The 12,187-nt window shown below is 43.3% G+C and overlaps 1 protein-coding gene across 1 annotated transcript in view; it reads right to left on the bottom strand.

Annotated features, from left to right (window-relative positions):
* The window catches only part of MAPKAP1 (mitogen-activated protein kinase associated protein 1), a 180,009-nt gene that overhangs the window by 105,302 nt on the left and 62,520 nt on the right, over nt 1-12,187 (bottom strand). Inside the window, exon 5 of the mRNA XM_018553305.1 lies at nt 7,371-7,543. Within this exon, the coding sequence (XP_018408807.1) occupies nt 7,371-7,543 (173 nt within the window). The remainder of the gene's footprint in view (nt 1-7,370; nt 7,544-12,187) is intronic.

Genomic DNA, 12,187 nt, shown 5'->3' with positions numbered 1-12,187 from the left:
CAAGGGGGGGGGAGGGAGACCTTCCTGACGGGGAGCGGGAACTTACCTGCCGCTCCTCTGCTCAGAGAGGCGGCTCTGATCACACCTGACAGCGCTCCCTCTCTCTCCTCCTGGCCGCTCTGAAGCTGCAGCGGCCGGGAGGAGAGAAAGGGAGCGCTGACAGGTGTGATCAGAGCCGCCACGGCCAATCGCATTTAACCCCCCCACCCCTGCTGGCGCCGTCAAGCAGTTGCTTGACCTGCCTATATGGTAGCACCGGGACTGTATCTTGGAATTCGGCTTTAAAACCCCAACTCCAGGGAAATTAAACGTTTTCACTTGCAGTGGGGTTGCCCCCGCACTGAAAGAATTAACTGCTTGTTTATGCCTACAGGACAGGAAAATGCTGTTTTACTTGCCAGATCCCTGATCGGCCAGAAGTTATCAGTCTCCTCATGTCCACCTCCGCTCTGGCTGTGGACCGTCCCTTGGCTTTCTTAAGTATACTGCAGGGCTATGGAGCATGCATTGTATTGATGACATTAGCGGGCAACAGACCAACTAGAGCAAAGAAGTAAAGAGGCTGGAAAGACAGGTCTAGCAGCCCAGAGGGAGCCGGCGGGCGAGGGGATCAAGTAAGTTATGCACATCTTAACTACTGGTTACATTTTCATTTGAAGTGAATCTTTTATGAAACAGTACCCTTTGGGCTCTGATGGAAGCAGCTATTCCCTGAGCTGCAGGCTCGTTCTGTTGTACCTGGGACCAATAAAGGCTATGAATCAAATAAAAAATAAAAATCATCAACACTAATTTATGAATTCTAACAAAAAACAATGGGCAAGAACTCTAGTTTTCATAAACTAACCTCACTAAATTATATTTACATGCTGATATACCACTAAAAGCATTGACATTGGATCCCTACAGTACTCACAAATTCCAGCAGTCGTACAAGTCTAAATATGCATTTGTGAGAACATAGTTTAAGTTGCATGTTTCCTTCCCCTGGTAGTTCAAATCTGAACCAATAGCAAGCACACCAATCACTTATGGATGTGGCATTCAGAGCACATAAGCAGGGACCTGTACCCACAGCAGCCTCCCATCTCCCCCTTTTAGAATTCCAAGTTTTAACTGCATGATTGATGTGGAAATTAATTAATCTCAAAGTGCATGCTAATTGTTTAATTGCTTGCTTGATCTATATGGATCATTTTCGGGAATTAAAAGTAGCTGATTTACTCTGGCTATTGATTGAAAGTGGCACTGAGTTATTTTGCTTGCAACCTGATTTGAAATTCCCTCAATTAATTCCCAAAACCTTTTGCTACTGAGGCGGCTGGGTGCGTTTGCCCCTTCTGGCTGATCTATACTAACTTGTCATGCTTAAGAGATATTTATTATTAGATCCGGCAAGTAATAATGACACATTAATATTAGCAGGGGCTGTACATTTCTACAGAATAGATTGCTAACGTGGAATTAAAACCGATATATTTGTCAGTATCAATTTTCTCAAATTCTGTGGTGACCTGGGTGGACTAATTAATGGGCATTCCCTTCTCACACAGTCAGCACTACGGAAGTCATTGTCAATGTTAAAATGTTCCACCATGGGACAGCTTTTACTCTGCATTTCAGTACCCTGCCTAGTTATGAAATTGCAAAATAAAACATTCCTATTGGATTTTATTCCTTTCTGGGCTTGAATAACAAAATGCAATGATGATTACTTCCCACGTCCACTGGAACCCCTTCTGAGGGGAAATTATGTTGATCATCATGGATTGGTGATTACTCCGTCATACCCAGCTTGTTTAAAACTACTTGAAAACAGTTTTTAGCTTGTATGAGGACAGGGGGTGGTTCAGCTCGTTTTCATCACAACACTGCTAAAGCATAAGTGGTATTTCAACAACTGAAAAAATAACAGGCCCCTTTAAAAATTGGTTTAGCTGCGCTCTAACAGGATGAATATTAAAAGGGTATAGCAGCCATTTACAGTGCAGCCAGCTATGCAGAATTTATATTCTGACAATCTGTTTACTAAGAACTATTGACATCATGCTGCAGTCAAGCCCTTACAATAACAAAGATTATTGGATTCAGAAGGAACCCTGTGAAGATTCAGCCTGGTACTGGGCTCTTATTGGCTGCTCATTCCCTCAATCCGCTTTCTAGGAAGAAGGCCCCTATTCAAGAGGCTCAGTTGGTTGGGCACTTTGGCAGCCAGTACATTTGGCAGCCAGTACATAAGCATCACACACAAGAAAGAAAAAGACAGGTCTGATCCAGAAATCTGTGGATGACACAGAAAGCCCTATGAGTAGCATGTCATAAAAAGGTGGAATCTAGTGGACCCTAAAGTGGAATGTAAACAAACGATATGTGTAGCATGTCCAATGTATTTGGTAGGAGGCGTTTTGCTTTTTGCAGTACCAATTCATGCTGCACATGCACGGTGCAATATAAACTCTAGGCATCTGTCAGATGCTGAAGACCATAAGCCTTGTGTCAGGATGCCGCAACTCCAATGACTCCAATTCTGACCAAATCAACAACATTCAACATTTGCAGAAATACAGCACTAAACCTGCAGGCATCTTCCACTGTTCTTCACTATTTCTTGCAAGCATTCCTCCATTTACTGCTCCTCAGCCTTTTGGTGGACCAACTGTCAAATATTTCACATTTTGACTCATAAATGCAAAGAACCTGCTGCAAAATTCCTACAGCAAAGTCCTTGTGTAGGTGAGTAGATTGGCTTTGTTGCCTCCTAGAGGGTTATTCACAAAGCTGCCGAAGGCAGCCAAGTGAATAACCCAGCCGAAGTGAAGTGAGCCGAACGCTGTTTGGCTACTTGCTTCTGTACGGCTTATTTCAGCCGTACATCGGCTAAAATCAGCCGTACGTCGGCTAAAATCAGCCGTACGTCGGCTTCCTTCGGCCAGCCGAACATGCAGAGCCGAAGTGCGGAAGGAATTCGACTCAGCCGATCCAACATCTGGATCGGCTGAGTCGAAGCTCCGGCAGCTCCTTCGCTGCCGTTCGCCCTATTCTCATAGGGGCCGAACGGCAGTAAGTGAATACCCGAATGACCTGAGGTACCAAGCAGAAAAGAAAGTGAAAGAAAAAAAAAAGTTGAAAAACTGTTTTAAAATGTAGGATTTAAAAAAAAAAATAGTTTATCCCTTTCGCTGCCAAGCCCTCCGGAACGTTTTGCACCTCAGCTGGCGCAATTTTTGCAATTTTTCCCATTGATTTGATTTTCAACTGCAGCGTTGCTAGCGTTTGTATAAGACCCCCCAAACCATATATTTTCTGAAAACACAGGCCTGGTAGAATAAAAAGATGCTGTTACTAAAATTGTAGGCCCTGCGATAATTGCGCAAATGTTTCTCAAATTAATATTAAACCAATAAAAATACACAATTCAATTGATAAAGCCCTAAAATCAGTATCAGCGGACAAAAAAAATAATTTTCTGACTAAATCTAAAAGATAAAACTGTATTGAGTTAATAAATAACAAATATTAGCAAATTTGAAATTGCGCCTTTTTGCGAAAAGTTAAAAAAATTAAGGTACGCAAAACTGTAAATAAGCGACTTATGTTAAAAATCTTTTTTGCGCTGTGTTGGTGTTTGTGTTGTGATAAAATGATACAGGTGTATATTTAATTGCAACACAAGGTATCACAACGCATGGCAATGCATCACAAAGCTTTGCCATGCGATGCCACAGTTAAATTACTTTACTGTTGGGGGGGCTTCGGGGGAAATATTAGGGGTCTAAACAGACCCCTGACATTTGCCTTTTGAAAAAGAAATTGAGGACACAGAGTCCTCAATTTCTTTTTCTGCAGCCTCAGCACTCAATAAATGGGAAGCACTCAGTACAGAGGCTTCCCATTCATTCAGAAACTGGTGATAGGAAAATATTTCCTATCACCAGTTTCTGAATGGGGAAAAGCCTCCTTAGTGAGTGCTTCTCCTCATTAGGAAAATCATGAATGAACAGGAAGTGTTGTAACTCACATCCTGTTCATTCATAACTGGGGACACATACTATGTGTCCCCAGTTATTTACAAACACTGTAGTGATCAGACGATCACTCCAGTGTTTGTCCTTCACACAGAGGATCGGTAAATACCTCCACTCGGCCACGCACACAGCCGCTGTCATCCTGAAACTGACAGGATTATCATTATTATTATATAGGATTTATATAGCGCCAACAGTTTGCACAGCGCTTTACAATATAAGGTAGACATTAGTTACAATACAATTCAAGACAAGATGGTAAGGAGTGCCCTGCCCCTGAGGGCTTACAATCTAAAAGGGATGTGGAAATGATACATGAGGAGGTACGGTAGCTGTGTGGGGATGAATTGTTTGAGAAATTGATATTTCAGTGGTTAGGTTGAGGTTGACAGCGGCTGCTCTCTCCTCCCCGCCTGCCGCTCACTCATGTCGCTCGATCATAGTGATCGAGTGGCTCGATCCTCTGCCCCCTCGCCGGAGATTTTTTTTAGGATCCCCGCTGCCTCAGCCCCTACAAGCGGGGGGAGAGCAGGGGGATCCATGCAGACACAGAACCCTGCCTGGAGCGGCTCCAGGCAGGGATGAGTGGTTCCAGATGCTGGCGGACAGCGGCAGCGGTGCTGGCAGGGGTGGGCCACCCGGAACTTTTGCTAATAGTCGCTAATGAGCCGCTGATGACAGCTATTAATTTAAAGGGGACGTGCAGGGAACAGTTATGCTATAAGTTCATAGCTGCTAAGGCGACCATGAGCTTATAGCAGTACTATAAATGCCACCGCCATAAGGCATACTGACGTGGCCAACTGGGAACCGTTTTGTTCCGCCGTGTGCCTTACGGCGGTGGCAGGGAAAGGGTTAAAGAATAGGGGGGAAAAAAGAGGAAATTTAAAATAATTTTTTTTAAATGTCGGCAATGACAGCTAGCTCTGCCAAACTGACCAGAGTCTTCTAGCAGGTCCCGGCCAATGAATAACAACTGAGCGGAGGCGGCTGGCTCTGCCCAGTTGTTATTGTTTAATGACAGATCAGCGTATCCTGGTCATTTGGGGACGCTGATCTGTCATTACAACTGGGCGGAGCCAGCCGTGAGATCACAGCTGGCTCTGCCCAGCTGTCATTTGCGTGGAAATCGGTCGGCTTCGGCCGACCTTTCTCCATGCAACGGCTGTCACTTCGGCTCAGTTGAGCCGAAGCATATGCCTTTGGCTCGGCTGAGCCACTCGGCTGCTGTACGGGCTATTGTGAATAGCCCGTACAGCAGCCCTTCGGTTCGACTGAACCAAAGGGCAAAGGCAGCTGAAGAGAGCCGAAGGATCAGCCGAAGCTACATAGTGAATAACCCCCCCTAGAGGAATGGCTTTTTGCTTGCAATTTCTCCATTAAAAACCCTTCTGATAACACTTCTTTGGAGTATAGGTTTGAGCTTGCGCGATCCCAGTGGTGGCTGATAGCGAAGCTGGAAATCTTTTAAATCTGAAGGAAATAAAGCTAGATGCATTCCTCATCTGCTATGGTGTCACTGTGTTATTAGTCCTTGATTTTGCTAATTTGTTTGTGCTAGGGATGCACTGATAGTTGTGAAAATGTCTGGATACTAAAGGCCAACAACGGCCCTTTAAATTTTTAAACAGGTTCGTTCTGCCCTAAGGGTCCCGCACTTGCTGGGGACCTCGCCGCACCTGCCTGTTTATAGCACCGGTCCAGCGCTTCCTCCTCCTTCCTGCCTCCCGCCAGCCATGGTGACACCGTGCCTGCCCCCACAGCCCTGCTGAGACCCTCCCGCAAAGCTCTGGTAACACCGCACAGCCATGCTGAGACCCACACACAGCCCTATTGAGACTGCACAGCCCTGCCGAGACCCACAGGCAGTCCTGGTGACACTGCACAGCCACAGTGAGACCCGCACGCAGCCCTAGGAGACTGCACAGCCCTGGTGAGGCCCACATGCAGTCCAGGTGACACTGCACAGCCATGGTGAGACCCACACACAGGGACACTACACCTATGGTAGGACCCGCACGCAGCCCTGGTGACACCCACATGCAGTCCTGGTGACATCGCAGACCCACAGAGAGACCCGCACACAGCCCTGGGTGACTGTACAGCCCTGGTGACATTGCAGAGTCCGGAGGACACTGCACAGCCATAGTAAGACCTGCGCGCAGCCCTGGTGATAATGCACAGCCATGGTGAGCCCCAAACGCAGCCCTGCTGACACTGCACAGCCATGGTTTGACCTGCACACAGCCCCAGGCACACACCACAGCCATGGTGGGACCAGCACGCAGCCCTGGTAAGACCGCACAGCCATAAGGTGCCCATACACTGCACGATTATCGTACGATAATCGTATGCGATCGGTTTTTCGTACGATAATCGAGCAGTGTGAACGGAGACGTGCGACCGTTTCTACTGTACGGTCGCACGTCTTCTGTCGAACCAGCATGTTCGAAAACCAGCCGGGAATCGTACGATTCTCGGCTGGTTAGAACGGTGCTCGGAAGACAAATGCCGAGCGGGCCGGTGTGCGCACGCGCACACTGCCCGTTAAGCATTGCGGTCATCGGAAGCCCGCCCCTCAGGGGGGCGGGCTTGCGATGATCGAGAGTGCGATCTGCCTGTCCAAGATAGGCTGATTGTACGTTTTTTAATCCCTGTACAACCATCGCAAGACTAAAGTCTTGCGATGGTTGTAGAATGTATGGCCACCTATAGTGAGACCGACACACCGTCCTGGTGACACCCCATAGTCAACATAAACTTTGCTTTAGAAATAATTAAAGGACATGTTTTTTCTGATTTGTGTACTATTCATTCACAATAAAAATATTCTAGGGTAGACTGCAAAACCTAAAAGTTATAACATGTGGAACAGAGACATTACAGAAGCAAAAGGAAAAAAAAAATCACACTACAGGGATTCAGGGGGATTTAGGGGACTCAAGTGATTAACATCAGAATCTTAATAGACATTTAAGGGCTTGTTCACACCAAATGCAGACCAGATCTGCATGAGTTTCTGCACATGCAGTGCAGTGTGTTTTGCCACGTTTTTGATTCTTTCCAGGACATTTTTGGAAAGAAAAAAAATGGTATCGCTTAAAATGGGCTTTCAGTGCGTTCCAGGGTGTTTGCATGCATTTTTTATGCATTTGCATGTGTTTTGGTGCGTTTTTTTCCACATGCTCTGGAACTGACCGCTCTGGTGTGAACTAGAGCCCAAAATACCATTGGAATACATTGGACGCAGTTTTGATCAGTTCTGCAACTGCTCTGCTCCGCGCTTGGTGTGAACTAGCCCTAAATGATTTCACTGCAGTCATTAATGATAAAATATTTGGTTACTTCAGTTTTGGTTCCCGTCCTTCTGTTGTATACTGCCAGCAGATAAGTCCAATGAGATCATGAACCTTGGCATTGGCAATTGTGACTACAGTCATAGGCAAAAGCTTGTCTTGGCTGGTTTGCATTGAGAGATAAACATCAATTTTCTTAGTGGCAGTCGTGCCCACATGGCCCTGCAAAAAAAAAAATATATATATAATAAATGTCATAGCAGGTAAATGTCAGCTGAAACTGCAAATTCAGTAATGAATATGTTGTGTGAGAACATATGCCGGATTTCTTCTTTCACTATTTACTAGAATTTAATGGCAAAATAATGTTGCTGATTTTAAGAAGTCATTTACTAAACAGTGACTATGCTGGCTGATGTAAATATCATGCACAAACTAAATTCAACTACAGGACCAGTGCTGTCAGTTTTAAGCCCCAAACTACTGCTGGAACCCATCATTCTATGCTCTTATCTAGTTAGGTAAATAAGATTTTCCAAAGGGATTTTGTGTGCTGACACCTAGTGAAAACAGATGGAAATGCAGAGCACAAAAAGGGCTGCAAGGACAAACACCTAACCCAAATGATTTTCTGATTATATTCGGCTGGGCAAGGAGAATGTAAAAATCCCATGCAGATAGTGTCCAAGGTGGAAACTAAAATCAGGAACCCAGTGCTGTAAGGCAAGAGTGGCAAGCCACCTTGCTGCCAAGTATAAAGTAATGCATGCTGTGGATAAAACTATATAATCAGCAAAAAATAACTGCACTGTACATAGCCAGAGCAAAGACTAGGTTAAAATTCAAATCACTACCTATCTGAGAACTCTGCCCTGCTCTATATCGTTCCCGTTTAGTTGTGGCGGCTTTATTTGCTTGTACGTATCGCCATCCAATGCTACCCAGTTTGCTGCTTGCCTTTGTTCCGTGCTGTTATTTACGCCCCAAGATGATATCACGCTGTGAAATAAAGTGCAAGTCTCTTTTTTTCCCTTCTCTTTTACAGGCTTGTAAATAAACTTGCATCGGGAGTAAGCGGGTTCATTAGGGATCTGGACATTAAACCAAAGGAAAACAGCCACATAAAAATTGATTTGTTGCTTATCTACATGGCCAAACAAGGCTGAGTTTATTTTTTTAACTCTTTCTGAGAATCTGTAGTGGCAAAAACACAAATGGACATTGCAATGCAACCTATCCGAATTAATGCTGAATTTCTAGTACATAGAAAATTAACCATTTAGCTATCATTCATGTGTGCATTATTATTTCACATGAACCGCGCAAGTGTAGAGCAAAGTTAGAAAAATGGAAGCAATAGTAAGTGAAGGTTGTCTGTAGAAACCATTTTTAATTTTTGTTCCAGTGCTAGTTAGCTCCTGACTGGTTACTTAAACAATGCTGCCACTATATTATTAAGGTGGCCACACACCTTACAACCATTGTACAACTTTTTTTGTCCAGACATCTCACCCTCGTTCAATTTTCATTCAACTAGCCCATAATGCACAGACCAATGAAGTTCGCAATTAACATTCCTCAGCACCACCAACTGGCCGATTTTCATCGATCGAAAGGACAAATTTTCATTTGAGCATGTGCAGTTTTCATCCTGAGATTTTTGTTGTACAACAACGCAACTAATCTGTCGATTTTCGTCCTGGACGAAAATTTTCTAGCCTGCTTGAAAGACAAAAATCTGCCAGTTGTACAGTAATTGAGGTTGTACACTTCCTATCAACTGGCAAATTTTCTGATGAAAACGCGATCACAGACAAAATTCTCCAGATAATTGTAAGGTGTATGTGCACCTTTAGGGTTCTGGCCAGAACGCACTGCCTCGCATTGCGCCAGCTCACTTTTTTGTGGGGCAAAAGGGGTTGTGGCGAGCCATTGAAATTAATGGCACCGTAGCAACGCCCTCTTTCGTCAGTTGTCGAACAAGCAGGCCACTCACTCGCCGAGAATCGTACGATTCCCGGCGGGTTTTCCAGCCTGCTTGTTCGATGGAAGACGTGCGACCGTACAGTAGAAACGGTCGCACGCCTTCCATACACTGTACGATTCTCGTACGAGAATCGTACAGTGTATGGGCACCTTTAAAAGCTTTTTCTGATTTTTTTTACACCGTTTTTTTTACAGTCTTCTGATTGAACATTCGTATTTGATGTAATTATATCAGTCCTGTATAGTAATACACTGCATTTTATGTAACTTGAATACTTTTCACTTTATTTTTTTATTTATTTATTAATTTATTGAACATCCATGCAACTCCTTCTATGAGGTTTCTTAGCGCTGTTTTTAATGTAGTTCCCTCTAAAAGCCCGAAGATCACAGGCATCCAATATTGTATTTTGGCCTTGCCCCTTGCCCACAGAGATTTCTGCAGATTCTCTAAATCTTTTGATGATTTATACTGTAGATGATGATATATTTAACGTCTTTGCAATTTTATGTTGAGAAACATTATTCTGAAATTGTTCGCAATATTTTTAGACTCAGCTTTTCACAGATTGGTGAACCTCTGTCCATCTTTTCTTATGAGACACTCTGACTCCCTGCTCTTTTTATACCCAATCATGTTACTGGCATGTTGCCAATGAACCTAATTAGTTGCAGTTGCCCTGCCCCAACTATTTTGAGACCTGCTGTTGCCATCAATTTCAAAATTACCTTATTTATTTCTTAAAATGGTACGTTTTCTCAATTTCTATTGCCAATAAAATATGGGTTTATGAGACTTGCTTATCATTGCATTCTGTTTTTGTGTAGATTTTACACAGCTTACCAACTTTTTTGGAATTGGGATTGTAGATCTACTATCGCCTCCACTATGTTGACCCCCATAATCACCCTCTCCCCTCAATTTTTACACTTGACCTTCAACTCCACCCACAGCCTTCCCCTGACAGTGTCACAAGATCACTCTCATACGCCCCATTCACATGGGGACTTATGTTGCGTACTGGGTTTCCTGCAACAAGAACCTACGGATTCTTGTGGCATGAATCCAAGGATTCCCATTCAGATGTAGCCACTGTACCCATTCAAGTTAATGACAGGGTGACAGCGGCCGCATGTAATCGTACATGGTATGATGGTATAGATGATTGTTCTTGGACGAATGTATCCTCTGCAAAGTGACAATCATCTACCCCAAACTGCATGTATCTCTAGAACGCCCCGTGTGAATGCAGCCTTAAGTTAAATTTAAGGAAGGACGGCAACCTTTTTACTACAAAGATCTATTATATGATATACGCCTCTTAATTGATGCCTTATGAAATAACCTGCAGTCAAATCAATGTTATATTGTTTTTAATATCCTACTCCAAATGTTTGACCAGTAATACAAGAACTGATGGCACTGCGTTTTTACAAAAAGATGTTTATTCTGATCCTCTGTTGGGGATGGTCTATGATACAGTGCCCTGCTCCACCCACGCTACCAGGTTGTCAGGGAGACCAAGGGCGCGGCCATGCAATTCCATACGGTACTGCCTCCTGATTTTCTTATCTGTTTGTTACAAATTACTCCTCTAGCTGAGTTATGAAGCATTTCTTTTTTTTACATTTGGGGTTCAATAATGTTTTGATATCTATTGCATCATTGTCTTTTCCTTGCACTGTATTATTGTATGCTACTCGCACTTTTTGGTGGTTGTTTTGTTATTTTATTAATTATGGCAGGTCCTGAAGTCATTGTGATGTCATGGGGTGGTTCTTGGGGCTATGTTGGTGTTTTCTTGTACATATACATGTGAAGTTAAATTGTGCATTTGCCACTATGTCCCCCTGGAGAAGGGACCCTGCGTGGCCCTGAAACGTTTGCTAAATGACGCTTGTGACATGTTTGTTCAATAAATAAGCAAACAAATTAAATGCTTTTGATTGAGTGCTGGTGATCTCCGTCTTCTACTATTCTGACAACTGAACATGTGATAGCTGTATACATTTTATAAAACCTTAACTGACTCAGGTTATGCAAAAAGAAAATCCACCTGTTATTTTTCTGTTAGCTGTGTTTACGTGTGCACATTTGAACGGCTGACCCCTGCAAATATTTTATTTAAAAAGGTAGCTCTTTTAACTGTTATTTTCACACAAAAAAAAGGATTCCTGGTTTTAAAAAAAAGGGTCTGGCTTAAAAAGTCTTGTTTAAACATTTGCAAACCCATTGCCTAGAGTAAGATGTATATAGTGGGCGATGTGAAGAATGGGGGCATAGCACCCCTCCTCTACAAATTCTGTGTGTACGTGTGGCAGGATTTAATGAAAGTCTACTGGGGAATGTGTTCCTCTTCTCCATTACTGGCTGATGGGGCTTGTGGAAAGGTTACGGTGTATTCATTAACATGCTCCTAAATTATACAGGAAATTTGGAGCACTCTTGAAATGACCTCTAAGACAATTTAATTCTAGACTTGCTGGGAAAGTGCTCTGTTAATGCAACTCAAACTGCTGATGTCCATGCAAAACTAAAAAGCACTTTTAGATTACATAAAGATATATACACAAAATATATGGACCAAAGTGTAAATATGTACAATAAAATTGTGAAATCAAAACTAAGGGCTTTTAAGACTATTCTGCTTTTATTGTCATGGGTCATTACTTGTTCTTTGTCCTCTCACACCACAAAGAGATGGACCATGAACTAGATGCTTTGAATCCTCCACTCTGATAGATGTTAATGGAGGCATACAAGGTCTGACTAGGTCATGAAAAGGATTCAGTAAAAATCTTTTCAGACGCAAAAGATTTCCAGGCAGATCAAATAATTTGTAATCAATTAGAATTCTGCACTGTAAAATGGTGGGTTGG

This window comes from Nanorana parkeri, unplaced genomic scaffold (genome assembly GCF_000935625.1).
Source record: "Nanorana parkeri isolate BGI_ZX_2015 unplaced genomic scaffold, ASM93562v1 scaffold116, whole genome shotgun sequence".
NCBI classification, from domain to species: domain Eukaryota; kingdom Metazoa; phylum Chordata; class Amphibia; order Anura; family Dicroglossidae; genus Nanorana; species Nanorana parkeri.
This window is presented reverse-complemented; position numbering and strand designations above follow the sequence as displayed.